Consider the following 26,459-nt stretch of genomic DNA (forward strand, 5'->3'; position numbering starts at 1 on the left):
AGATTAGTAGTTACTTGCGTATTAGTTCAGCTGCAAAGGGAAAAGTAAGGAACACCTTAAGTCAAGTTTCAAAAGTATAGAATTGAAACAGATAAAGAGATCAAAAATGGTGCAACAAAATATTCGAATGGAAATTACATGTCCAACGTCCAATCTCGATAAGCATGCATTCCATGTTGCTGATTGTTGATTGTCTCTCTCACTGATTTATCCTCCCATACTACCAATCTCTCTTCTCCACAGACTATTGTTGATTTTCGTGTGCAATTGATAGATGGAATCTAAGAATTTGTCAGTTTCATGCCGAAAATGACTGCTATTTGACCCCTCTGCCATGGTGCTCTTTATATTCGTGAAATCTCGATATGGACCTCGGGTCCCAATTTAGAGCCTTTTCTCACCGATACGGCAGCTTGGCCGAGTGGTCTAAGGCGCTAGACTTGAAATCTAGTCTCTTCGGAGGCGGGTGTTCGAACCACCCAGCTGTCGTTTTTTGCTTTTTGTAAAGCCGTCCGCTTATGTAAGCGGACTTGAAATGAACAATGCAAGAACTGCTGGATGTTAAAGATCGAAAGCGGCAGCTGAGCTGAAGATAAGAATTAGTAGCAGTAGATTGCATGATTGTATGGTCGGTGCTGGTTATCAATCCTAAGCATCATGAGTAAAGGACGAAGTGAGGAAGATTATACATGCATTCTATTGCCGTAATTCGTCAAATCTGTTGGCTAATGAATGGATCTCATGAGTAGACGCAGCTGTCGTGGGCCCCGATGTCGCAACGAACTGACAAGTGAATCAACACCTGTATAATTATCAATGAATCGACGTTTAATTTTGACGTAACGACGTAACGAGGTGATCGCTTTCTTAGCTAGCGCTTGCTGAAATGGCTCGCGAAGAAGAATCTGACGTTGTATGAAGGTCCGTCGAAGCCGTATGCATCCATAATGATATAACTGTGCTCATTGAAGTAATTCTTGTATAATATCAATGCGATGGATTCTGATCAATAGTGTTACATAAGGTATTGATCCAGGAATAAACAATTGAATCATACTGTATTTCTGTTATAAACTCTATAGATTTTTCGTCAGACAGTATGTTGTAGGGGTCCCTCGCTTTCAACCCCAAGAGCCGGCATAGAACAGAAACGCTCCTCATTCGGCTGCAGTATATAATCAAAGCCATCACTGTCCGAAGATAAGTGGATTTCTATGCTCAGTCTATACATATCCTCTGCTTTGCGGGGTCAAAGCACAGATCCATCCCCACACGGAGAATTGGCTCGGCGAAATACTTTGTCTGTCTGCAGTATTACGGCTATGCAGATCCTAGTCACGAGTTCAGAGCCAACAATAAACTCTATACTAGCTGCATTTCTCCGAGTCTAGACAGGCTCTGTTTCCACATTATCTGCTCGGGGCTGATCTAAAGGGCGTTGGATTTTACCCCACTGGTCGGGTGTATCTCCATCAATCGCAGATTCTTGGTTTAGTCTGGATTGTAAATGCTAATGGGGCGACATGGTGATCTTCCCCGCTCTAGTATTGTGATCCCACCCGACATTATGTATGTTTTCGGAGAATTGACGTGGTTGAAGTAGTCGCAGGCCGCAGGCTATAGATATAAATGTAGTCCATTTGCAATCCATTTGTCTCCCAGATTGAATTAGCTTTCAACTTCATACATCATTCTATGCAACGGAATACCAAACACCAAGAAAATGGGCTCCCCCGATATCCCACAAACCCAAACCGTCGCCCTGGTCAAAGAACTCGGGGGGCAAGTTGAATTCAAAACAGATTATCCCGTACCAACACCAGGACCAAATGAAGTCCTAGCAAAGGTGCTATACACCGGCGTTTGCCAGAGTGGTGAGTCTTCCCAAAGCCCCATGTTCCACCTCATATTCTTCATGTAATTCAAAGCTATATCAATTCACTCCCACACTGACGACAATTCCTCCCTGCAGACCTCCACACAAAACAGGGAACAGCAGCAGGCCCAGACGGAACCCCAATTACAAAGATTAAACTCCCACACGTCGGCGGCCACGAAGGAATAGGCCGAGTCATTGCCCTCGGCCCAGATATAACACATACAACAGACCTCAAGCTAGGCAGTCTCGTCGGCATCCGATTCGCAAGCCGGATCTGTCGACGCTGCGAATTTTGTCTTGCTGGTACGGAACAGTACTGTGTTGCTAGTACGAACCATTTGCATCATGAGGATGGCAGTTTTCAGCAGTATATTGCGCTTGATGCGGATTATTTGACGTTGCTTCCTGATGATGTTGATCCGAAGGTTATGGGGCCCGTTCTTTGTGCTGGTTTGACGGCGTATAAGGTATGTAACAAGAACCGGAGTGTGTCCGAGTTGACTATGTGTGCTGAGTATCCGATAGGCAGTTTTGAACGCGAATATTCGGCCTGGAAATTGGGTTGTTGTTGTTGGGGCTGGTGGCGGGCTTGGGCATTTGGCTGGTGAGACTTGCTTTCCTGGCTTAGTATTTGTGACAGCACTAACGGGTTCCAGTTCAATATGCCAGGGCCCAAGGCGCATTGGTCATTGGTGTCGATACCGGGCCTGGCAAAGGGGACTTTGTGAAATCAATTGGCGCTCAGCACTTCATTGATTTCGCCACTGAGGATCCCGTCAAGAAGGTCAAAGAGGTTACCGGACTTGGTGCGCACGCTGCAGTTGTTACTGCAGGCAATGCAAAGGCTTTCGCTCATGCTTGCGATATGCTTCGCGTGGGAGGGACATTGAGCTGCGTGGGTATCCCACCCGGACGACCGTGTCTGGAGACTCCCATCTGTACTATCGTGATCAAGGGGCTTAGGATTACCGGTAACTTGGTCGGGTCACTGAAAGAGTGTATGGAGGCTGTGGATCTTGTGCGAAGGGGTGTTGTGAAGCCTGTTGTCAAGGTCCGGCAGTTCACGGAGCTGCCGCAGGTGTATGAAGAGATGGAGAGGGGGATATTGCTGGTCGGATCGTTCTTCAAGTCACTGAATGATCACTCTCCGACGTTTGATTTTAGATCATTTGCAGTCCTTGCTGTGAGAAATTCAAACTGTTGGTCTCTAAGTCGCTTTGTTCGGCCACCTCGTATGGTAGATATCCACCAAGATGCGTCCGCTGGTCAGTCTCAGTTTCAAGCCCATACAGACCTGAACTTCTTCCATTCATCGTCAGTAAGCGAGCTGGGGCCGTGACTAAAGCTTCGGCGGTCTTCGCTCGAAGGATACCCAGCAACATGCGATCCTGTTCAAGGAAAGGAACAATCTTCTGATATAATGCATGAAGGAAATCATGTGGTCCTAGTTCACGCCTGCTGCTCATCAAAGTCGACCTCAAGAGAACAGTGTCTGCTAGTGAATTGGCAACCTCGAAGCATTTAAGCAACTAGTCCCAATATAAGCAAGTGTCCGATACCCTTCGACTGAACATCAACCCACCTGATCCCGACCCAATGGTAGCAAATCTGCCTCACGAAAGCCTCTCAAAGCTTGCAGCAGATCTCGTCCAACTTGTGCAGGAAATCCAAAGGTCATAACAGAGGTATACGCCGCGGACGAGAGCAATCCCATCGCGAGAGCTTCCTGCCAGATTATCGTTCTCATCCACTCCCTCGTGACATGATAATCAGCCGATCGGGTAGAGACATGATCGGCCATACTAAATGACAGGGAAGACAGCTTTTTTCTGTCTCTGTCAGATCTGTGACCGCTATGGTACCTCCATTGGGTCTGCGACGCATAGAGATTTTATCGAACGCAACGAATAGTCTGACTAGCTCCAGCAAGCCTTGCGCATGAACATCAGATTCAATGCTGCTTTCAATCCCCAGAATGGTTGGAGGCTCGGTATATGAGGGTGAAAGTCCCAAATGTAACGAGTAGCCCCTGCTTTTCGATTAAAATATGGTTGTATAGTTCGAAACGCGATTGACTTACCTCTCCGAAACCCAAAGCAATGGAAAAACCAAGTCTTGATTTGCAATCAGACCATCTTTTGGCTGTGGTAATCCTTCATCCAACCGCAGAATCCGAGAACCAGCTATAGCCTCCTGGATAAACATCATTGCTGAATTCCGCTGATTGACCTTGGCATGGTATACATGCAAAAAGAACGATGTCAAGATACTGCGAAGGCACAGATTCTCGCCATTACTGTCGCATTTCACTCGCATTCGTAGACATGTATGTGCCATGGTTGTGGCATCGATTCTCTGGGAACCATCTCCATATCCATCTCCGTCCATCATGGGCGACATCTGCAACTGAGCCATTGTTGCAGCGCAGAGCGCTGTGGCCAGACACACGGTGTTTCCACCCTGTTCATCAATTGCTTCTGGCTTTATATTCTCAACTCTCTCAAGCAGGCTTTTAGCGTGGATTACAGGCCAGACGCTGTACGAGCATTGCTGGTATATATTGATTACTGTAGCCAGGATCGACTTCGGTATGCGCTGGAGACTGGGTGAATCCCTGGAGAAACAGTACCTTTCAGTCTGCTCTTCAGCTCTCGTGCTTATTTCGAGCTCTGGTTGGTCTTCCGGAACAACAGTCTGAGCTTCCACGTTAGAGTTCGCAGGCTTCCTAGCTTTCGGGCCTCTTCGGCCGGCAGGCCGAAGGTAGGTACAGCGAACCCACTTCACGGAAGTCCTGCATGTATCGCAGGGCCAGGAGCCGCTGCATTTGACTTTGCGGGAGATACACCTATCGCAGGCTCGTTTTGGGGGCATGGGTGACTGAGATTGTCATTTTGATAAAGTATGAAGTCCTCCGTGCGGGGATGTCGGACTTTGGCTGCAGAGGGGTAGTTTCGGCAGATTTGCCGATCTTGCATGTCGGAGAATATGCGATGTTTTTCATGGATAATATTGACGATGAGAGGAGAACAACAAGGTTTCATATGTGAGTCTCGTGAATGCATCTATTCTATGTCAGGCAATGAACTTAAACCTTGGAACAAAACCCAGTCTTTGAACCACAAACACTTATATCCCGGGGATTGGCAACACGGGAATCATACCTCGACATACGTTAGAAGTGATGTCTATGAAGCGGATATAACAATGGTCAAGTGGAGCATAGATCTATGCCGGGGAAGGTCCAGGCGATTGGACGACGTCATGGTCTTCCCCACTCAGTTTCTTGACATTCCGCGATTCTCCAACTTCTTCTTTCTTCTATTCCTGACAAGAAAAAAAAGCTAGACAACGGCAATTTATACCTTCAATATGGCCCTCGCAGCTCCCAGCACCGACGTAAGTCCCCTGAAGTCCATCTACAATTCGGACAGCAAACTAACCCCACCAGGCCCAAGTCCTGATCGCAGAAGAGTCAAGTCCAGAACAGACATTCCGAACCTTCACAACAGAAACCGCCTGGACTCTCGGCAATGCCCTCCGCACCCGAATCCTCTCTCTCCCGTCCAACAAACGCAAACCGGCTCTGATTTCCATCGCATTGGCAACAGCAACATCCGGCGGCGTTCCGCTCCACGTGCTCTTCCAAAGCGCAACAGAGAGCGGTACCATTCCCGATAATGAGAACTGGGTGCGACGTAAGCGCAACACCGTCTTGCGCTGGGGTGTTTCTAGCTGGGCAATGAGACAAAAGACAATTGGTGGACTGGTTGCGGGCGCGTCAGCTGATCAGATTGAGGCGGCGTTCGTGAAGAAATATGCTATTGCTAGTGCAAACGGGGGCGCCGTTGCTGATGAGTATGCTATCCATGGCGGCGGATATCCTATTCGTGTTAAGGGCGTTGAGGGCATCGTCGCTGTTGTTGTTGTTAGTGGGTTGAAACAAGAGGACGATCATCAGGTTGTTGCTGAGACTGTTCGGGATATTGTTGCCCAGCAGAACTAGATTGTAGGTAGAGAATATAAAATAAATGAAGATAAAAGCAAAGATGAACATAGACAAAGATGAGCAAAGATGACACAGAGAATATGACAAAAAGAGCTGAAAGCCGAAAAAGTAGACCTCTGGCCATCTATATGAGCGACATGAAAGATAGCTTTCAGCCTTTTCCCTCACTTTTGTCGAATTTTATTTAACTTGCTTCATCCATTGAATCCGCTCTACGCTGAAAAAGCCGAGTAAGAATTGCAAGTTAACGTTATCTGACCAAGCTAACAATATTAGCAGTTATTTCCCCCTTAATTCGAGAGCTATAGATTAGCAAGTATTTCAGTCTTAAAATAATCCAGCGCCTTGATCACTCGGCCCACGACTAACTTATTTTACAATCGAGCTGGCCACCCTAAAACACCATAGTAAATGGGACACCCGCAATTGCGCCTCGTAACAGGCAAGTGGAGGGAGTTGAGCTGGGAGGAAATCGTCATTTGCCCCTACTCGCCATATCACTCCCGACGCTAGAATAAATTCTTCCCTCTTGCATCACATCTTGAATTTGTGTCCATTTCACCCTCGCTAGATTAACAGTCTTTTGCCATCAGAAATTCTAGCAATCTCCTAGTTTTTGCCTTTGGAATCGAGTCCTTTATACGATAGCACATTTCCATCGTCCGACATTCTAGCTCTTTTCTAATTGCTCGTATCAGGTTCTGGCTCTGTGCGACTTCGCTTCTGCTTGATTCCTCCTAGTCGACCTTGAGCAGGGATTATCTCCATATCGTCACGTACGTAGGCACCACAGACGAAAGGGCAAAATGTACTATAATGATTGCTTTTATTTTACCAATATCCACGGCACAGGTAATGGGGATCTGCCTGGAAGCTCTACATCACGATTCTCGAAATGGGTTTTCATATAACACTGAGTGTGATAGAAACGTGCATGGATCATGCATTTGAATTATCAAGATTAATATCACCGGCCGTTTACACATCGCAACTTTTGATAAAAGATCAAACCCAGATTATTTACAAGACGAGACTATCCACCTATCCAAACCCACGACCAATTCATAATAACGCCGACGCAAAACCACAAAATTTCAAAGCATAGAATTCATGTCGCACAAAGCAGAAAGCCAAACACCAGCGCTAAATGTCAAGCCGAAGACTCGAAGAAAAGAATCCAAAGACTAGGCATCGCGCAAAGGAATGTCTTCCCTAAAAACCGAGTGGGTGACTGTAACCTTGATGGAATTATCATTATCACTGGCGGAAGGCATGGCCTCGATGTCATGGGGTCTGCGAGCTTGTGGTCTGGTAAGAGGCGTGGGCGTTGAGTGGATCTCGGTATTGGCGGTCTTCTTCATCCAGTGTGCGCGCATCCGATCGAGGGCTGTTTTGAAATCATCGAGGATGACCGTGTCGCAGAGGCACTTGAAGATAAACGATAACTGTGAGGGGTTTTATTAGATTGTGAAATGGAATTGGGTGAATGGAGGGTTGATGGGACTTTGGCTTGACTTACCTTCCAGAAGGGTTCGACGCCTGTCGGGAGAAGGCTGGAAAAGACATTGGTCACGCTGCAGGTATCGACGATGATGAAGATGATTGACAAGCACATTGCTCCGAGCATGATGCCCATACGGGGGCTGATTCTCACGAGTTCGTAGAGTCCGAAGCTGTATTGGCGTTTGATGGTCCAGAACAGATTGACTGTAGTGAATACCCACCAAGGATCACTGCAGATCAATCTTGTTAGTGGGTTCATCCATGGAGGCAGAGAGGATAGGATAACAAACCGGAACAACGGCTCCAAAGGCCTCGTCTTCAGGAACAACTTATTGATATTGTTGAAGTACGTAAAGTTGGCGTAAATCTCTAAACCCCAGTATGGCCAGCAAAGAATAACAGTAACGATGTAGAAAATCGAAACCTTCCGAGAGAGAAAAGCCTTGCATTTCATCCACGCGATGACATTGTGCAATGCCCAAGAGATATTCAACCCGATAGCCGTGACGGACAGGTACCAACCATAAACCGGCTCGTGGGGGAAGATAAAGGTTCCATGGGCCATGGCCAGGATGAGCTATATCAGACATAAAGATCAGCATAAGAGCCCCGGGGCGCGGGTAGAAGCGCATACCTCGGCAAAGATCAGCTTGTGCAAGAGAATGTGTTTCTTCATGTTAGCAACCGTGATGGCCGCCATGATCAGCAAACTACCAACCATCAGGCCTTGGCCCCATGCCTCCAGAATGAGGGCATCGGGCTCGGTAGGCTTGACGATGCGGTCGTCGGCCATGGTGGCTGATGTCGAGATCGAGATCAGTACCGGGGAAAAGAGAATGCGCCAACCGCTTTGCGATGATTGGTGTTGAGGAAAGGCAGGGACGGGGAAATGGATCAAGTCCAACTGGCTTATGACCTGAGAATTGTCAAACGCGCCGAGTCATCTCAGACATACCACATCATGCGCGCGACTTGAAAAGTGCCGTGAATCGTAAGCTGGGGGATTTGTTAGTCTTATGTGACTTTACCTAAGAGAACCTCTAGGGTCGCCTAAGGTTGCCGTTCTACAGGGGTGTCAAGTGGGGATTTTTCCTTGACTTTTTGACTACGCATTGAAGTCGCGTAAATGTGGCTTTGTGGGAGTTTCCCTTTGGGGCCATTGTGTGCCACTATGGTAGTTTGTTGCCAGTGGGAATATTTGGCCCCGACTCTTGGACTCTTGGAAGAAATGGCGCCCTCACGCAACTTGTGTTTCAGGCATATTTCCTCGTGTGAAACACACAAAGGATACGTTTCTGTCATTGCCCACAAAGGACTTGACAAAGAACCTGTATGTTTCCCACGTGGCCAAAGAATGCAAGGTAGAAGTATCTCCTAATTTGAGGCTTTTATTGTTTCCGGGGTCTCCACGCTGTACACGAGGCCCATGCAGGTCGGGGTCAGGGGTAAAAGGCCCGAGTCTACAAAAGGGTAAGGGCGTTTCAGATTTTACTTCTGTGGCGTTAAAACTGCTCGTGTGCTTCCCCTCAATTTCCTAGGTTGCGGCGTTTTAGTTCGCATGTGCATCTTTAAACGTCCCTCTTCGATACGATCTATATTCCCGTTAAACGGGGTTAGTATAAAGAAAATTAGTATCCCTAGTTCGCTTTTATTCTCCAACACTCAGCATGCTTTCCAACCCCGCTTTCTCTCTCTCAAGCGCAACTAAATTGCCCCCGTCATAAGGACCACGACAACAATTTCATGCTAACTTCCACCTGTTCTTTTTTGCCTACCCCGATCTTCCAAGGTAGATATTGACCAGGTTGCTTTTCCCTACATTAATACAGCGAGACGAATTTAGGATCAACGGTCACCAAACTTTTGAGGTTCTATATATAGAAGCCATACATACTTTGCCTAGTTTTTCCTTCCTTGGCAAAAGCTCGCTGCTAAACCATTACCCGTGAGACATCCGCAACGCATAAGGAGAGAGATGTTGTTCTTCTTCCCGGGAAGGGCTAAAGTCGGCGCTTTTGCTTTGCAAGAACTCGTGAGCTTTCGTGATTAATCGCAATGCCTTCTCAACACCAGGGGAAACACTGGAACCGTGGATAGCCATCCATCGTTGTAGAAGTTGCTCTAGGCGAGGCCCTAGCTCCAACAAGGCAATATGACGAAGCTGAATTGTCAACTGTGGATGACAGAAGCCACCCATGAGAGTCAACATCGCCGTCGCAAGCGAAAGGGAACACGGCCATGTATCGACCATGACAGTATATGGCACTTGCTTCAAATCCCTCAATTTAAATAGACAAGTATCGAGCGCAACTCGACACCCATCGAGCACACGTGGATTGTTGTTGAGATTCCATAATGGATTAGCCAGCGCCCATTCTAGAAATGGTCGGTAGATGACACTTCGACAACTGAGATACCACTGCCGTAGGTACTCGCTGTGCGGGTCATCCGCAGGCTTTCCGTCTTCGGGAAACTGCAGAGTTGATGGCAGGGTTTGATACCAGTCTTGTAGTTGGCGTGCCAGTTCTTGGTTTACCGAAGAGAAACTATTGGAGTCGATCTGGAGGCCGATGTCGCGGTCATACAGCATGTAATGTGCTCGGTTGAGGAGGCGGCGTAGTGCTATTGATGCGAGGAAGTAGAATGTCGATTTTTCTTCCTCTTCGATTGTTTCGTGTGAGTGGAATTTGCCTGGAAGAGATATTATTGATTCGATTTCGGCGTTGCAGTTTTGCGGAAGAGTTGGTAGCTCGGAAATATAGTTGCTGCTGCCTGTCAGCTAGTGGTGAGTGCAGTGGTGTCGTCTCTACTGACCTTTCTAGTACAAAGCAGGACCAGAATATTCGGGTGATGTGCTCTCGGTCATCACGCTCTGGGTTGTCAAAAGGGCAAGAGAGCAGGAACCGACAACGAGTTGCTGCGCTGTTCACATAAGACCATGTTTGCAGTGGTCTTTGTAAAAAGGAGAAGTACAGGCTAGTAATTCGTCAGTTCCATGGCAGCTGGTTATTTAGCGCGCAAGAATATTTTCATACCCAGTCAGTAAGAGACATTGGCAAGCTTCCACACTCATTTCAATGTGGGCCAAATGTAGCATCTTCATTGCAGCAGTAAACCATGATGCACCTTGCAGCTTTAATTGCTGAGACTCGTGTTCAGAGCAGTCTCCTTCATCTATAACGGAAGCCCCAACGCAACCTAAAGCCATGATCAACAAAGCTAGACATGATTGGCAATTAGGCTCCAGGTTCTCTTGGTATATCCTCATTTCCAGGGACTTCAAATCGTTGAAGCTCATTGTAGGGAACCAGAAATTATATGTCTGTTGGAAGATACCCACCATCCTCTTGATTTCTGACAAACCCAAGCTGGGGAATATTGCATAGACTTTGCTTTGAAAGGATGGTCGTCCGTATTCAAGGGACAAAAATGGAGTCTCTGTCTCCTTCAATATGGAAGGATGATCAAGAAAAACTGACCACTTTAGAAGAGACTCCGCTGAGGAAAGATGTCCAGACGAGAGCACAGCACTTTCAGTTGGGTCCCTAATCGTGCACCCGCCTGGATGATGGCGTGCATCCTGAGACCTCGGGGTAATTGTTGAAACTGGAGACGTTGTATGGGCCTGGATGCCATCTCTAACATTTGAACTGGAGCCCATAGCCTGGTATATATCATTAGCTCACAAAAATTGGCCCTTGTTGGCTCTTACGTACGACCATACTCCTAAGTTCTTCGATGGAAGCTTCCATTCGCAAAACCGTATCCAAGATCATTTCGCTTTTCCCTCTTCTAATCGGACGTTAATTGCTCTTTCTTAGGATAGAGTGAACCTGCTTACGATATAGCTTCCGTTCCGTATAGACATGTTTGGTTCAAACTTGTACAGGGCCCGCAGGGATTTCGAGCGTCACATCTGTTAGGTTTGTTAGTCGTGACGTACCGAAAACCCGCATAATATATGAATACCTTGTCTTGCGTTGGCGGCATGAGTCACACTATGGATTGCATTAGTCTTAATCTTCGATCCAACTTATTAGGCCTCTCGGCTAGAAGAGAGAATTGGAGACAAACCGCTCGAGCCGCCCTGAATCTCTTCATTTCGAGCCGGGATATTCTCTCTTGAAGGCTTTCTCGGGCCCAACGATAAAGTTCTAAAAGCAAATTTATTGACCAAAGGTGCAGAATGCGGAGAAGATACGGAAAGCTTGACTTGATGTAGGTTGCTCACTGGGCGAGGTCGCCAAGACAGCCCCGGAGTCGCGACAGTACAGCCGAGTGGTTGCGGCGGAGTCACGTGACTTCCCAGGTCTATATAGACCGTCCAGTCAACCAGGAAGTCGGAAGACATTTGAAGAATATAAAAGAACACTAGAGACAGATAGGAAATCAAAAGAGATGTGCCTTTGCAGCGCAATATATATAAAAGCGATGCGCCAACTATAAGCTGAATACTTTAGAGAGTAGAGAAAGGTTGTTCAAGTGATACAGAAGTTATCATGATTAGCACTCTATATTTATTTATATTCACATACTAGGGCTATTCTAAACCTATGCCACATGTGGCCTTGTATCATACTTGGCAAATTGCCGCGCCGAAACTTTCTGCTCAAACATATGATCCAACTCCTCAAAGGTTCTACCTTTGGTCTCTGGCAAACAGAAGTAAGTCCAGATAGAAGCAATAACCGAAAAGGCAAAAAAGATAAAGCCAGTCTTGCCGCGAAGGTCACCTTCATCAGGGTTGATCATGTAAGGCACGGTGATGGTCATAATCAAGGTCCAAAAGTTCTGCGTGAAGAAGCCAATGCTCACGCCGTACGAACGCAACCGAGTTGAAGACATCTCTCCGCAGATAACGTATCCAAGAGGTCCGAGGGTGAGATCATAGAAGAAGTTCCAGATGATGATCAAAACGCACTGTCCCCATGCAATCGAGGAGTTATAATTCGGTACAATGTCGAGGATGCCGATGATGAATACAATTATGGTGAGAATCACCATACCGGGATAGAGGACTCTGCGGCCGATGGTGTTGATCACGAACCAGGAACAGATGTTTCCGACAACACCAACGGCAGTTACGCCAACGCCCATGTCGAACGATCGTGATGTAGGGAGGCCGGCAACTAGAGTTGAAAATATTCGTTAACAAACCGAAATGTCTTGTGAACCGAGGGATACTTACTTTGGAAGAAGTAGGTGGAGTAGCTAAGTACAAAGTTGACACCACTAAAAGAGTTGATAGTCCAAACGGCGATGACAATCATCGTTCGACGGAGATCAGTTCCTCGGAAACAATCCAAATAGCCTGCGGACTTTGCGGATTCTTCTTCCATGCGGACTGTTTCTTGGATCTCAACGAGCCAGTGATCGACGCTTCCGCTAGTCTGGAATCGTTCAAGAGACCGTTTGGCCTCAGCATGCCTACCCCTTTGAACGTACCAATAGGGGGATTCGGGGCAGAACCACACTCCACAGAGAAGAACCGCTGGGAAAAGCCACTGGAACGCAAAGGGGATTCTGTACGCAAAATTATCTGTTCGCGCACCGAATGCCTTGATGAGGCAGTTTCCGAGGAGTTGGCCGATGACAACAAACAGATTAACCATGGCAATGGTGATTCCGCGCAGCACGACAGGGCAAGCTTCAGAGCAATAGGCACAAGCCGTGACGAGGAACATGCCGAGTGAGATACCGTTAAGCAACTTTCCAGCGAGGAGCACTCCCCGAGTAAAAGCAAAGAACTGCAAGAAGATGGAGCCGCTGGAGATGACGCAGGCGATAGTCAAACTCATCTTTCGGCCTGCGTAGGGCGAGATAGGACCACAAAGCAGACTTCCTATCATTCCACCAATCGTCGCAACCGTGTTGAAGGCTGCTTGCCATCTAGCTGGAAGGATCGTCGTGCCGTCAGGTTGAGTGTATCCAAACACGGCGCGGAACTCTGGAGCGGCAAGAAGGCCTCCACTGACTTGCATGTCGTATCCCCAGAGGATAGCAGAGAAACAGAAGAACAAACAGTATAGCATGGCCTTGCGGTAATTGCGGAGTGCCTCCTTCAGGCTCATATCATGTGCGAGGGTCTGACCGGGGTACTCAGGCTTCTTGATATCGATGGGCTCCATCGGACCCGGCGTAGCTTCGACATGGACACTGTCGACAGACTTGTCTTTATCGAGATCCATGATGGAAGAGAAAAAGAAGAAGAAAGTAAACAAGGGTACCTAAGGTATGAATGAAAAAGGAAATGATCGAGACGATGAAACCTGCTCAGGTGGGGAGTTTCGTAGGTTTAATACTCTTCACAAAGCGTGTCTCTGCTACCTTCGCATTCTTCCCCGACTTCGGGTATGAAGTCTCGCCCCTGATCATGCTATACTCTCAATCCGGGGAAGCTAGCCGATCCGAGGCGGGGCTAGCTGCTGGCAAGTGCTGGAAGTTTGCAGGCGGAAGTTTGGAATTGGACGAGACAACAGCTCGAAGACAATAACGAGCCCCGATACACCCGTTTAGCTCCACGCGATGGGCATTGAAGACTGTGGCAGAGTTCGGCGAAAGTAAAGAAAATGCCAAATCTTCCCCGGCTCCAGTAGCCCCGGTGCCGATAGCCCCGGCGAGTGTCTATTGGATCAGGGAATCCCGAGGTCTCCATTCTCACCTCCGCAAAACAACCCCCACAAACACCGGCTCCGACAGACCCGACAAAGATGGAGCAATGAGATAACTCAAGACGTGTTGAGATGGCACCCCCACAGAATGATGCAAACAAGATGTGAGATAACATTGGAGGGGTAGCGCGGTGAAAAGATCCCACGCCCCAATATACCCCAGTCCACCCCTCCGGTATAAAGGACATGACAGAGAACATCCTAGACGACCAAAGACCCTCAACTCATTTCCTACGCAGTTGATGCATCATGAGCTCTCCACAGACCAAAGAGCTGTCACTGCAGGCCGATCCCGAACGGCCCGATTTCATGAACCCCGCGGTTTTTCGCAGAAATACCCTCCCTGCGCGTTCTTGTCATATCCCCTCGACATGTCTACTTCTCAATGGACCCTGGGAATTCAACATGTGCCGGTCACCAGGGGAAGCCCCAGAGCCCAACGAGCAGACCTCCGGCGAGGACTGGTCCAGCATCAATGTCCCAGGCCATTGGCAGCTGCAGGGCTGGGGAAAGCCGAACTATACCAACACACAATTCCCTATCCCAGTGTGCCCTCCTTTCGTACCTACCGAGAATCCCACGGGTACATACCGGCGGAAGTTTCAAGTACCTGCCGAGTGGCAATCCGATAACACCAATGTTCGGTTGCGCTTCGACGGCGTCGACAGTGCATACCATGTCTGGGTGAACGGTTCCTTGGTCGGGTACGCGCAAGGCAGCAGAAACCCATCTGAATTTGATGTCACCCCATATTTGCGGGCACATGGCGATAATGAAGTCTTTGTCAGAGTGTATCAGTGGTCAGATGCCACTTATATCGAAGATCAGGATCAGTGGTGGCTATCTGGTAAGCTCTAAATTATGATAAGCGACAATGAAAATGAAGAATTTGCTAACTCCATGGTAATAGGTATTTTCCGAGATGTTACTTTGATTGCGTTACCAGCCGACCGTTTGAATGACTGGTTTATACGTACGGACCTCGATCCAGAATACAAAAATGCGACGCTTCTCGCAGCAATTGACTACCAAGTCTCAGAGCGAAGCACCATTGCAATTAATTTGGTCGAGTCAATTGAGGGCAGTACTCAAATCATTGCTTCTACTGAGAGCAGCATAGAGCCAGCAACATCCGCAGTTGAACTCAGCTTGCCTGTGACCAACCCCAAGAAATGGACTGCCGAGCAGCCGTATCTGTACGAAGTGGAGATGCTTTTGACAACATCTGATTCTAATAAGACATTCAAGACCACACAGCGTGTTGGCTTCCGCAAAGTTGAGCGTAAGGGTGGCCTAATCACCGTCAACGGAAAGGCCATTCGGCTTCGTGGAGTCAACCGACACGACCACCATCCACTCTTCGGCCGTGCCGTGCCACTGGACTTCATGCGGCAAGATTTGCTTCTCATGAAAGCCCACAACATTAATGCCCTTCGTTGCAGCCACTATCCACCCGACCCTCGGCTTCTTGACATGGCCGATGAGCTAGGCTTTTGGGTCATTGACGAAGCTGATCTCGAATGCCACGGCTTCTATGATGCTGTCGCCCGGCCAATGGACATGGACGAAACGCTTGGCTACGAGGAGCGAAAAGCCATGACCTTCCCCCTGTGCGGCGTTCATACATCAGACAACCCTGTCTGGCGAGCGGCCTACATTGATCGCGTGCATTCACTGCTGCAACGAGACAAGAATCATGCGAGTGTCATTATATGGTCTATGGGCAATGAGGCTTTCTTCGGCACATGTCACCGCTCCATGGTAGAGTATGCTCGCAGCTTCGACGGCACTCGTCTGGTCCACTACGAGGGTGATATTCATGCGGAAACCACAGACATGTACAGCTATATGTATCCTGAAATCGACCGGCTACGATCCTTGGCAGTCACCGAGGGGGCTACAAATGGGGAATTCGACAAGCCTATTATCCTTTGTGAATACGCTCATGCCATGGGCAACGGACCCGGCCTGCTTGCCGATTATGAGAAGTGCTTCGACGAAATCCCGCGCTTGCAGGGTGGTTTCATATGGGAATGGGCCAATCATGGGCTTTATGTTGGAGGAACCAACAAGAAAGATGGTTTCTATGCCTATGGCGGTGATTTCGAAGACTATCCAAATGATGGAACGTTCGTGATGGATGGTCTCTTGAATAGTGCCCACCAGCCTCTGCCAGGTCTGTTGGAGCTGAAGAGAGCCTTTGAGCCGGTCAAGTTGGAAGTCCGTGGACAGACATTGCTTCTGAAGAACCGGTACGACTTCTTGAATCTGAGCAATCTCCAAGCCTGTTACAAGCTTGAAGCTTTTGACAAACGGTAAGTTCATAACTATTAACCAAGCAAAATGAAGAGACCTAACCTTCCAACCCAGAGTCAAAGTTTTGGCAACTGGAATACTGGAGCTGCCCATTGTGGCCCCCGGGCAATCTGCAGAACTTCCTCTGCCGACAGAGTTATTCCAACATGAAACCCATCCAGCCTACTTGACCATTACGCTTGAGCAACATGAAAAGGTAGAATGGAGTCAAGACCCTCATGCGGTGGCCTGGACGCAAGCCTTGGTATCAAAGCCAACCGAAAAGGCAATAGTAAATGGCATGGGCTCCGCACAAGGTATCGAGAATGGCATCTCAACGAACGTTACCAAGACAACCGTGTCTGTCAGTGGAGCCAACTGGTCTTTCCAATTCGATCGCATCCGAGGCCACCTCAGAAAGTGGACATACAACTCGACCTGTATTCTCAAGCCGGATGCCGACACAGGGCTCGCCATGATACCTGGCTTCTGGCGCCCTCCAACGGACAACGACGTACCATCCGCAGCGCCATATTGGAAGCGATTCGGGGTGCATACTCTCACGAACCAGCTCCGTTCGTTGAACGTGTCTTCAGCAGGGGATGGTAGTGTCAGCGTCGACAGCGAAACGTTCCTATCCCCACCAGTCCTGTCCTGGGGATGGAAATGCGTGGCACGCTATATAATTAAGCCCAACGGTTCTTTGACAACCACTATAACACTGCAACCCACCGGAACCGCACCTAAAACCGTTCCGCGAGTTGGTCTCAATCTCCGCGCGAACTCTGCTCTGCAGTCTGCCCGTTGGCTGGGGCTTGGTCCTGGAGAGTCCTATCCGGATAAGAAGGCTGCTCAGAAGTTTGGTCTGTGGAATGCTGAAGATATCGCCTCGCTGCAGACAGTTTATGATATTCCGCAGGAGAATGGGAACCGCACGGATACAGCTTGGGTTGAGCTTGTTACTCTAAATGGCACGGGTTTCCGCGCTTCCCCAACGGGAAGTACAGTTGTGGATGGGGGAAGAGCGAGTTTGAGCTGGACGGCTAGCCGGTACTCTGATCAGACCATTGAGGCAGCGCGGCATCCGTGTGATCTTGTCGAAGAGGATGCGGTATTGTTGAGACTGGATGACCAGGTTGCGGGCGTTGGAAGTGCGGCGTGCGGTCCTGGCCCAATGGAAGAGCATTTGGTCAAGGTGAAGGATATCACCTTTGGTATGTTGTTGGAGCCTGTATCTTCGTGAAACTTAGGAAGTTCGAAGTTTGTAGTAGCATCAGCCTAGTGAATACCAATATCTGCTCACATGGTAAAACAGGTTACTGTAACTCCGGAAACAACGAGTAGCGTAACTCCAAGATCGAATCGAACTACCCTTTTCATTCACCCAAGGCCAGTCTACGAGCAGAGCGTCGCGTCTTCGTTGAACTGCTTCCTGCTATCTGTTTCAAGTAGGAAAAGGCGGTTGTACGAGGACAGAAAACTGTTGTCCAAGTTCCTGTTCCTGTTTATCAATTCAATTACTGCCTCTATCTTCCGTTTGAAGGTACTCTGGTAATTCTACCAATCTAGGAGGGGAATCTAAATGGGATATACAACACCGTCTCCCATTCGCGTTTTCATGAAAGAATATTACCCTATAATATCCGCCGACTTCAAATCCCTTTTTAGACCTCTTTGTAGACCCCACTCAATCCTGATTCACCGATCTAAAGATATATATTCACTACTTCGATTTTAATGAATGTACACACCTCAACCACTCCAAGGTACGAACCAAAACTAAAAATCTAATAATCCATAGACTCCTCAAGCAACTTCCTCAATTCACCCTTCTCAGCCTGCAACTCTTCACTGAGATTAGGCGCCAACATCAGAACCCGCTTTTGAGGCAATGTCCCTTCAACCAGGCCATCAATATCTGAAGCCTTATAGCCCAGATCCTTCAGTCCACGAGGCTGATCACCAAGCTTGACAAGGAACTCTGCAATGGCGTTTCCAAGGACCTCACCGGCACTCTCGCGCTTTACATTCGAGATATCAACGCCGAATGCTTCGGCGGCGGCAAGATGACGATCAGGATTTGACGCAGCGGTGAAGCGGAAGACTGCGGGGGCGGTGATGGCGACCGAGACGCCGTGTGGGATGATTGGGTGGTCCACATCATATCCGGCATGCTTGTATCCGGGGTTCTGTGAGCTGATTCCGTATGAGAGACCGTGGCATAGATGGACTCCTGCGTTGCCGAATCCCACACCGGCCAATGTCGCAGCGAGCAGCATGTTTGACTGCGCTTCGTGGTCATCGGGATCGCGCACTGCACGGGGGAGGAACTGGGCTGTACTCCGTAGCGCCTGGAGGGAGAAGATATCAGAGATAGGGTTTGCGCCTTGGTAGGCCGGACGGTTGATTGGGTTTGTGGGACGGGGTGTGCGCTCGTTGTATGGGATGGCAGTCCAGGACTCGAGTGAGTGGCAGAGCACGTCAAGTCCGGACGAGGCGTGCACAGCTGAGGGCATGGTGCGGGTGTTCAGAGGGTCACAGATTCCCAGTGTGGGCTTCAGGTTGCGGTGGGCAATACCAGTCTTGGCCTTTTTGGAGACCAGGTCGAAGATGGCTGTGCCGGTTGTCTCTGAGCCTGTTCCTGCTGTTGTGGGCACGGCCACGAGTGGGAGCAGTGGCTTATCAACGGGGAGACCCTTGCCCAAGGGTGCATTAACAAAGTCGAGGAAGTCGGCTTCGGGGTAGGCGTTATACAAGTTCATCAATTTGGCCGTGTCAATGACAGAGCCACCACCTATTCTGTTAGATTTGATTACTGTGGAGATAGCGGAAACATACCAACAGCTAAGAAAGCATCAGGCTTATAAGGCTTGACAAAAGCAATAGCCTCTTTCACGCTACACCCACCGTCAGCCCTGGATCCCCCAAAAGAAAGAAATAACCTACCTACTATCCTTCGGCTCAACTCGGACCTTGTCAAAGACCGTAAACTCTATACCCTCCTTGGTCAACCCCTCCACAGCCTGCTTCATAGCATCAAGCTTCGCCACATTCGAATCAGTAACAATGCAAACGCGCTTCGCTCCCATATTCGCAAAATCCATGCCAACCTCCTTCGTCGCACCAGGCCCGAAGCGGATACTCGATGCCGCCATTTCAAAGGCATACTCTTTCTCACGCGATCGGTCGATTGGCGTGGCTAGGTGGCGCTTTACATGGTTGAGGAGGGTGGGGGTTTTGTGGTGGTGATGGTGCGCGGGATTGCCATGACAGGGACAGTTTGGAGGGTGTGTATATTGCACTGTGCGAAGGAGATTAAGAGCGCGGTTTGCTGCGCTGGGCGCGACTCGGATTGCTGACACCATGATTGTTTGGAGGGAGAAGGCGGAATTGAAGGGTTGAGCAGGTTGAAGTAGGAGAAAGCGAGGTGGGGAGTTGGGGAATGCGGGGATCGGACTTGTGGCCGAGTGACAGGTGACTTTGATTAGCTGAGCCTCTAACGTTAATTGTGCTTTGCTATTCGGTTATAGATCTCTAGTTTCTCCAAAATGGAGAAACTCTAGGGAATCTGAACAGCCGAGGTCCATGTTGATCATGACTTCAATTACTAGCACACAATGAATAGAGTCAACGTTGAATTGGCGATTAATTAACCAAACTATATATTTTCTCTCCATCATCCCATCCAGGCAATACCCTAACAAAGCGACAGTACCAAATCCGTATCAGCAGAAGTAACCCTAACCTGACTCCCAGCACTAGGAACACCATCCGGCCAAGAGATCCTCGGCTCAGCAGGCGAAAGACTAACAGGATATCCCTCGAATGGATCTCCAAAAACATCACTAAGATCATACCAGACCTTGCCCTGTGTGAGATTCGAAAGGTTATACGCAAACACCATCTGCGGCGCACTGGTATACAGCCCGTCGACGTCTGTACTGATCTTGATCGCTATGCCGCCTGTGTTTTTCTCTTCGCGGAACAACTCGCTGTAGACGTCGTTTGGGAGAAGAGTCCTCTCCTGTCGGGCTGTTGTTCCGACGGACCAGAGGTAGATTGGGAAGTTGCAGTGGTTGTTTACGACTGCGTGACCGTGGGGGCGACGGCTGGGGGTTGGACTAGGGGTTGACTTGGCGCTTATTGGTGTTATGAAAGCGCTGTCGGGGATTGGGGCGCGATGAATGAGGTTGTTGTTGGTGGTGGTTCTTGTTGGATGGGCGAGGGTGAGGGCCGCTAGGGAGGGAAGGATGGTTGGGAGGTACATCTTGAGTAATATGATGATGTTCTGCTTGGGGTTCTTGTCCTCTGTTGGCTGGCTCTGGATGGTAGGATTGAGAGTCGGTTTTATAGATGCTGCTCTCTCGCTTCACCACTCGTGTCATTCCATTCCCTTTTGTCCAGTCTGAACCCCTAGAATGTGACATCCTCACGGGGAACTACATATCCATGAGGGCATTTAAATCCTGCACCAGGGAAGTCAAGCCACACTAAGCCATACAATACATAGAAAATGAAGGGATATCAAGGTATCACACTGTAGCCGTGTACCATCGGTGTTTGACACATATGTATGCGGAAACACTGGGAGAATGTTACCTTTTCCCTACTTGGCGTATACAGCCATGAAATTTCTACTTACAATTCCTATTTACAATTCCTATTCACAATTCCTATTTATGATTTCTCGGATTCCCAAGCTTCCGCGGGGAGGAATGTTCCTTTGATCTTAGATCATTTGGAGTAGCCGGGGAAAAGCCCATCGGATATTTTAGCCCATGGGTATCTGAAGAATGAGATCGATGCACTTGGGTAAAAATATAAAGGTAATTTGCCGGCAAATCGAGAGTAGCAATTAGACTTGTTAGATTTAGTAACTTATATCACTGAGCATTCTAGGGCCAGACTAATCCAAGACGATATTCATCCCCGGTTGGAAGGAAGAATAGTAATAGGGGATCCAGCACACATCTAAAACCAAGAAGCTTAATTTGAACGATTAATATCAGTCTACTAGTGTCGAGCCGTCAAAACCCTCTTTTTCTCATAATGTAATTTCCAGTAAATATCAACAGGTAGCTGTAGCAACTAGCGTCCAAGAATGTGAACTCCTGACAGGCAAGATCTAGCCCCGACCCTCCCCACAAACTCAAATTCCACGGAGAATTCTTTGATTTGGAACTGGTTTGGAATGTTAAATCAAACAATTGAACATTCACTGCCGTTGTCGGCCGTGGGTTAGTACGGATTTGGGTTCTTCATTAAATTTGCATAAATAACATGGCTGTAGAAGTACTGTATATGCATCTACTGCAGGGATATTAACCTGAGATCGAAAATATCAGAACTTATCGCCGTATTATAACTCCTTCTTATCCTTCTCTGTAAAACGGGAGCACTACCTTGCACAGAAACAGAGATATTCATGTAAGTCTCAGAAAGTCAGTTGCTCATTGACATGTTTGATTAATTTTCACTAGACTGTAGTACCAAGTCAACGGCTCTGCAGACTATCCTCAAATTTACAGTTTGTTTGATAAGCAGTGATACTGTGTCTGTCACACCATCGTGGGTGAGACGGCCAAGCCTGAAATATCGTCGTGTTTCAGGGGTGTGCCGGATTCACCGAAAGTAGTAGCGATTCATAATGCCCTGATCTCATCTAATCTGGTTTGTATTGATTAGATTGTATCTGAGGATCGTGCGTTGTATGAACAGATTCTATAATAAATATGTACAACGAAATTAATATGAAACAGGCAAAGAAATATACATCCATGTACCTTTTCCGTGAAATGGAATATATGTGAAGAAAGAAATCTAGCAGCTGTCAATGAATGATGTTTCATCCGTTGCACCCGCTTAGAAGGTAACAAACTCGGAAGTACCGAGGACGTTATCACCCTGCTGAGCGACAACCTGAATGTACGCTTCAGTGGGAATTGGCACCGTGACAGAAGTCTCGAAGCCAGCGCGGTTCGCAGAACCAATCTTGGTGTTTGTGCTGGAGGTAGTGTTGTCAGAAGCAGAGTAAACAACCCAGTTGTCATACTCAGTAGCACCATTCCAGCTCATGTACACAGTGATATTAGAGTCAGTCTTGGAGACGACAACAGAAGGGTTCCAGAAAGGGGTGGCAGCCCACTGGCAGCGGAAACCACGGTAAGAAGCAACAGCGTTATCCTCGCCGAATTGAGCGCTGAAAACGACGTTGTCGTCACCGTCGAACTCCTTGACCTTGGAGATGGAACCGTAGCCCATGAAAACGTGGCTGTCGACCTCGTCGAGGAGCTGGTAGCTTCCCTGGCTGACGGAGTGGATGGGGTCGTTGGGGTCGGTGAGTGAGCGGAGACCAGTGACGGTCTTCTTGGTCAGGTCGATGGCCATGCTGAGACCTGTGGTCTCGGACTCTTGATCGGTGGGTGTGTTGGCGTTGTTGAACAGGTTCACAACGAGACCAGAGTCAGTCTCGTTGTAAACACGGATATCATGCTGCCAAGAGAATTGTGGGTTGTTGATTTGTTTGAAATCTCCGCCGTCCTCGCCGTCGATGGTCCACATCACACTGCCGTTCTGGGCAAGGTAGTAGCCGGACCACATGTGGCGCAGGGAAATCATGTAGCCGTGATTGGTAGGGGCGATAGCGTTAATGTGGTAGGCGTCGTAGGGGTCAGACTGCTGCGTGCCAACGTCCTTGCCAAGACCCTGGTGGGAGGTAGTAAGAGGAATCTGGTCCTCGTGGTCGAGAGCACTCCACGAGTGGAGAACCTGGTTGGTCTTGATGTCGATTTCGTGGAACTGGCTGTCCAACATATAAGAAGAGGAAGTCCCGTTGATCGATGTCAAGTCGTGCTGGGTGACATTGTACGCGGTGCAGATGATGGTGCCACTGGGAGTGATCTCGCTCTCGTGGAGGTCACAGTAACTATCCTTCTGAGAGTTATCGGGAGTTACAAAGGTGCCAGTGAGAGTGACGGTGTAGATCTCCTTGTACGTGTTGTCGAGAATATGAACCGAGCCATAACCGTAGCCAACGTCCATCATCTCACCAGCCCAGAAGGTGATAACATCCTCGCCATCGAGCTTCTGCACTCTGAAGTTGGCAGTGACCTCTTCGGGGCCTTCGTATACCAAATTACCTGCATCGTCGTATATAAGCGCAGCGGAACCAGCCGCCTGGACGCCACCACGAGGACCGAGGAAGATGTATCCGGGATCGGTTGTTCCAGTCTTGTTAACCTCCAGCTTGGGAGGCTGGAAGTCCATCGAGGAATAGGTTGAGTAGTCCCATGCCGCTGCCTGAAGAGACAGGAGCAGAGCGCTGCCTGCGGTGTACCACTTCATGATTAAGGAAAGCTAATTGTTCAAATGAACGATCTAAAGAGTGACGAAAGTGAGTTTGTTAAGACGTGATAGATCTGGACACCCAGAATCTTAAATAGGGGATACGCATTGGAAAAGCCAGCCCTGAAGATCACTTCCTCACGCTGGGTGGACTCCCGAACCATCGCCCAGTCAGGTTGGCCACCGCCGCCCGCCGACGAAGCCGTGGGACTGAATAAATGGCCTTGGCCTCGTCATTGGCCCACTTGCGGGTCCCTTAATCAATCTGGGAGATAATCGAGGCTGCATCTCCAGATGTTGGACCTGTGTTCGATAGGCGATGGATATTCCTCAAGGGATCATTTTCCCGATCGGGCACACAACGGGAATAGTATTGCTCCCACTCGTGCAAGCCATCCATTAGGATACTAGGATGAGTAGACTTTAGAGATCAGCGTGACGATCACGTTGCGGGTTTCTTGGCAGTGCAGTGCTGAGGCGTGGTATTCCATTCCGCGCTGTGCCGTTTAACATTGTGGAGAAATAAAAAAAGAGAGGGTGTGGTTCCATGGAAAGACGCAAGGCGAAACAGCGTCCCTGACGCTTGGTAGCGACCGGAGCCAACGATATCCTATTTTAGCCGGTCAATTCCCGGGGACTAGGCCGAGATGTTTGATGAGCGTCAGAGGTTGCAATGAAGTTGAGGTTTCAAGTGAGGAGAGGCATCGGCTTTGGCTTGAGGGTAGAAACTGGAATCTCCGAATGCACGTGGGAAGCCAGCTGACGTTATTTGGAGGCCTGAAAAATGAGGAACAATCACATCGTCCAAGTGCTTTTTTTTGTTAGAATGAATCTCAATAAGTGGAGTATGATACATAGTTAACCTACTATACGAAACGCCGATTCAACAGTCCAAGTTGGAATGCATAAAGACAAGCTAAATAAGAAATGTACAAGTATCTTTCGTGTTTCACATACAACGTACCCTATCATGAGGATGGATCTGGTGTCTCGTCAAAGACAACCCTCGCACCTAGCACGCCCATCGACGAGGCCACACGATCCAGGAAATTAACACCACGAGGATCATGGCCGTCAGAAGCCTTGGACGGACCGTTTTCAAGCTCTGACTGAACGCGAAAGGGAAGAGAGAAGTTTTTAGAGCTGGCAGTAGAAGGAGAAGTAGAGTAAGTGCTGCGGTCACTGGGTGGTGAATTGACGGACTCTGGAGAAAGGGCTTCCTCAATCACACGCACACGGAGTCTATCCTCAAGTCGGGTGACTAGCTTTTGGATTGTTTCCATCATGTTCTCGGCTCCTAGGAGAAGGAGTGAGGGTCCAGTGTCGGGAAAAACCTCTGGAACAGGTCCAATGAAGGGTTTATTGGGACCTTGGATGATTCCTTGTTGGCGCTCATTGTGTGCGCTGATACAGGACCGGAGGTCGGAGATCAGGGATTCAAGTCGGTGGGAGGTATTCTGTATACGGCTGATGAGGCCGTATATTTTGGCATGGTCCGGATCGGTGTTCCCTGCGAGAAGATCTCGAGTCTCACTAATATACCGCGGACATTTGGCAGTTTCCATGTGAAGTAGATCAACAAGGTCAGTATATGCGCTCCATTCCCCAGGCTTGGTGCGATCCTCGGTCATCATCTTTATCGTGTAGTTTTGCCATTCCTCTTCATCCAGGAAGCATGGCTTTCCTTCGTATAAAGCTAAGAGGATAAGAAAGCCTCTGAAGGCTATGAAGCAGAACCGTCCGAAGCCAGACTCGAAAGCGGCCGCAGTTCTCTTTATCATAAGCCGCCTTACGGCATCGCTGTGTACAACCCATGCGTCCGGTGTAGTCTGAGCGTACATTTCAAAAACACTTAAAATAATGGTTGTGCAAAGCATATTATCGGACATCACATGCTCCGGCTTCGAGAGAGCTTTGATGACTACCCTGAGTGAGTTGGAGTACAGCTGTCGACTCGTTTTGAGAAGCGTCCGATCTTGGGTCAAGCGAGCGAGATAAATCGAGCTCAAGCAACAGACGGACGTATCGAGGTATGCATCATTGCCATAGTTAAGGACCACATACTCAGCAAACCCGAGACCCTCCCCGGATCTGAAACGGTTGTGATAGTAGAGCTACCAAGGGATAAGTATCCAGAGTTCAATGTGGGCACACCAACCTACCGTGGGGAAGGAATGTGAAATAAATCTCAGAAAGAGCTGGGGCTGAGCGTCGCGAAATTGTTGGCGAACTAGAGAGACAGAAAGTTGTTCGTCAAAACTACCGGCCGGATTTTGTCGCATTAACATGACCGTATTGCCACGCACTATGTCAGCTGCTGCGTGGGCTTTCTCGGGTGGCTCAATTTGCGTTGAAGGGGCTGCTGGCGGTTTCGGTGGCCTTTCTCTCCGTCGCGAGCCAGACTGATGTCTTCTGGCAAGAATCGGACCCTCATCCTGGAACCGAAGGGCGCGCCGATAACCGGGGCAAGGTCTGCGGTAACGATGGCAATTGTTGCACTCCGGAACCGCCTCATCACACTAGAGGGTCAGAAAATTGGTATGATCATTGCGAAGAACGTACCTTAATACGCCGCTCGCGGCAAAGAGCACAGCCGTTTGAATGTGGAACGCCAACCATGGGGGCAGTCCTTTTGAGACGCCTGAAACGTGTCAGATCATAGCGGTCGCGGAAGAGAGGCAAGTCAATTCTCGGACGAACAACCAGTGGTATGTATCCATGCAGGCCGTCTGGTCTGCAAGAACACAGCGGTAGGTGAAGA

General features: G+C 48.7%; 11 protein-coding genes across 11 annotated transcripts; 3 read left to right on the forward strand and 8 right to left on the reverse strand.

The window, feature by feature from the left end:
• Positions 1-1,723: 1,723 nt before the first annotated feature.
• N7446_007229 (zinc-dependent alcohol dehydrogenase) lies at positions 1,724-3,015 on the forward strand (the record flags this gene model as incomplete). The annotated part of the gene is made up of 5 exons (XM_058515975.1): positions 1,724-1,874; positions 1,973-2,346; positions 2,405-2,483; positions 2,536-2,959; positions 3,009-3,015. 5 exons carry the CDS (start codon positions 1,724-1,726, stop codon positions 3,013-3,015), a joined length of 1,035 nt encoding a protein of 344 aa, XP_058373153.1.
• A 24-nt stretch (positions 3,016-3,039) lies between these two features.
• On the reverse strand, positions 3,040-4,294 carry N7446_007230 (putative C6 transcription factor; the record flags this gene model as incomplete). Its single annotated transcript, XM_058515976.1, has 4 exons — positions 3,040-3,408; positions 3,462-3,708; positions 3,780-3,908; positions 3,960-4,294. The coding sequence occupies 4 exons, from the start codon at positions 4,292-4,294 to the stop codon at positions 3,040-3,042; spliced, it is 1,080 nt and encodes a 359-aa protein (XP_058373154.1).
• A 954-nt stretch (positions 4,295-5,248) lies between these two features.
• Positions 5,249-5,882, forward strand: N7446_007231 (DUF967 domain protein; the record flags this gene model as incomplete). Its single annotated transcript, XM_058515977.1, has 2 exons — positions 5,249-5,275; positions 5,328-5,882. 2 exons carry the CDS (start codon positions 5,249-5,251, stop codon positions 5,880-5,882), a joined length of 582 nt encoding a protein of 193 aa, XP_058373155.1.
• Positions 5,883-7,069: 1,187 nt separating this feature from the next.
• Positions 7,070-8,181, reverse strand: N7446_007232 (uncharacterized protein; the record flags this gene model as incomplete). The annotated part of the gene is made up of 3 exons (XM_058515978.1): positions 7,070-7,330; positions 7,405-7,965; positions 8,023-8,181. 3 exons carry the CDS (start codon positions 8,179-8,181, stop codon positions 7,070-7,072), a joined length of 981 nt encoding a protein of 326 aa, XP_058373156.1.
• Positions 8,182-9,304: 1,123 nt separating this feature from the next.
• Positions 9,305-11,518, reverse strand: N7446_007233 (fungal specific transcription factor domain-containing protein). The gene is made up of 6 exons (XM_058515979.1): positions 11,463-11,518; positions 11,358-11,386; positions 11,230-11,304; positions 10,424-11,180; positions 10,203-10,364; positions 9,305-10,153 (listed from the first exon to the last, which is right to left on the reverse strand). The coding sequence occupies exons 4-6, from the start codon at positions 11,047-11,049 to the stop codon at positions 9,328-9,330; spliced, it is 1,614 nt and encodes a 537-aa protein (XP_058373157.1). The 5' UTR covers positions 11,050-11,180; positions 11,230-11,304; positions 11,358-11,386; positions 11,463-11,518; the 3' UTR covers positions 9,305-9,327.
• A 421-nt stretch (positions 11,519-11,939) lies between these two features.
• N7446_007234 (uncharacterized protein) lies at positions 11,940-13,615 on the reverse strand (the record flags this gene model as incomplete). Its single annotated transcript, XM_058515980.1, has 2 exons — positions 11,940-12,517; positions 12,577-13,615. Coding segments are annotated over 2 exons (1,617 nt in total), but the record flags the coding sequence as incomplete, so codon positions are not given.
• Positions 13,616-14,308: 693 nt separating this feature from the next.
• N7446_007235 (putative beta-galactosidase) lies at positions 14,309-17,597 on the forward strand (the record flags this gene model as incomplete). Its single annotated transcript, XM_058515981.1, has 3 exons — positions 14,309-14,906; positions 14,970-16,374; positions 16,430-17,597. 3 exons carry the CDS (start codon positions 14,309-14,311, stop codon positions 17,595-17,597), a joined length of 3,171 nt encoding a protein of 1,056 aa, XP_058373159.1.
• Positions 17,598-18,141: 544 nt separating this feature from the next.
• Positions 18,142-19,719, reverse strand: N7446_007236 (hydroxyacid-oxoacid transhydrogenase; the record flags this gene model as incomplete). Its single annotated transcript, XM_058515982.1, has 3 exons — positions 18,142-19,148; positions 19,193-19,251; positions 19,301-19,719. 3 exons carry the CDS (start codon positions 19,717-19,719, stop codon positions 18,142-18,144), a joined length of 1,485 nt encoding a protein of 494 aa, XP_058373160.1.
• Positions 19,720-20,051: 332 nt separating this feature from the next.
• On the reverse strand, positions 20,052-20,621 carry N7446_007237 (Bys1 family protein; the record flags this gene model as incomplete). Its single annotated transcript, XM_058515983.1, has 1 exon — positions 20,052-20,621. One exon carries the CDS (start codon positions 20,619-20,621, stop codon positions 20,052-20,054), a length of 570 nt encoding a protein of 189 aa, XP_058373161.1.
• A 1,595-nt stretch (positions 20,622-22,216) lies between these two features.
• On the reverse strand, positions 22,217-23,698 carry N7446_007238 (arylsulfotransferase family protein; the record flags this gene model as incomplete). The annotated part of the gene is made up of 1 exon (XM_058515984.1): positions 22,217-23,698. One exon carries the CDS (start codon positions 23,696-23,698, stop codon positions 22,217-22,219), a length of 1,482 nt encoding a protein of 493 aa, XP_058373162.1.
• Positions 23,699-24,666: 968 nt separating this feature from the next.
• On the reverse strand, positions 24,667-26,317 carry N7446_007239 (Zn(II)2Cys6 transcription factor domain-containing protein; the record flags this gene model as incomplete). Its single annotated transcript, XM_058515985.1, has 3 exons — positions 24,667-25,812; positions 25,861-26,217; positions 26,261-26,317. 3 exons carry the CDS (start codon positions 26,315-26,317, stop codon positions 24,667-24,669), a joined length of 1,560 nt encoding a protein of 519 aa, XP_058373163.1.
• Between the last annotated feature and the right edge of the window lie 142 nt (positions 26,318-26,459).

This window comes from Penicillium canescens (assembly GCF_028828765.1).
Source record: "Penicillium canescens strain IBT 15451 chromosome Unknown utg000004l_segment0_segment0, whole genome shotgun sequence".
Classification (NCBI taxonomy): domain Eukaryota; kingdom Fungi; phylum Ascomycota; class Eurotiomycetes; order Eurotiales; family Aspergillaceae; genus Penicillium; species Penicillium canescens.

Excerpts from the sequence above, each read along its gene's own strand:
- N7446_007233 (XM_058515979.1), bottom strand. The coding sequence starts at position 11,049 with ATGGGCTCCAGTTCAAATGTTAGAGATGGCATCCAGGCCCATACAACG. Across the intron at positions 10,365-10,423 it reads CAATGTCTCTTACTGACTGG|CCTGTACTTCTCCTTTTTAC; the intron begins GTATGAAAATAT and ends ACGAATTACTAG. Across the intron at positions 10,154-10,202 it reads TCCTGCTTTGTACTAGAAAG|CAACTATATTTCCGAGCTAC; the intron begins GTCAGTAGAGAC and ends GACAGGCAGCAG.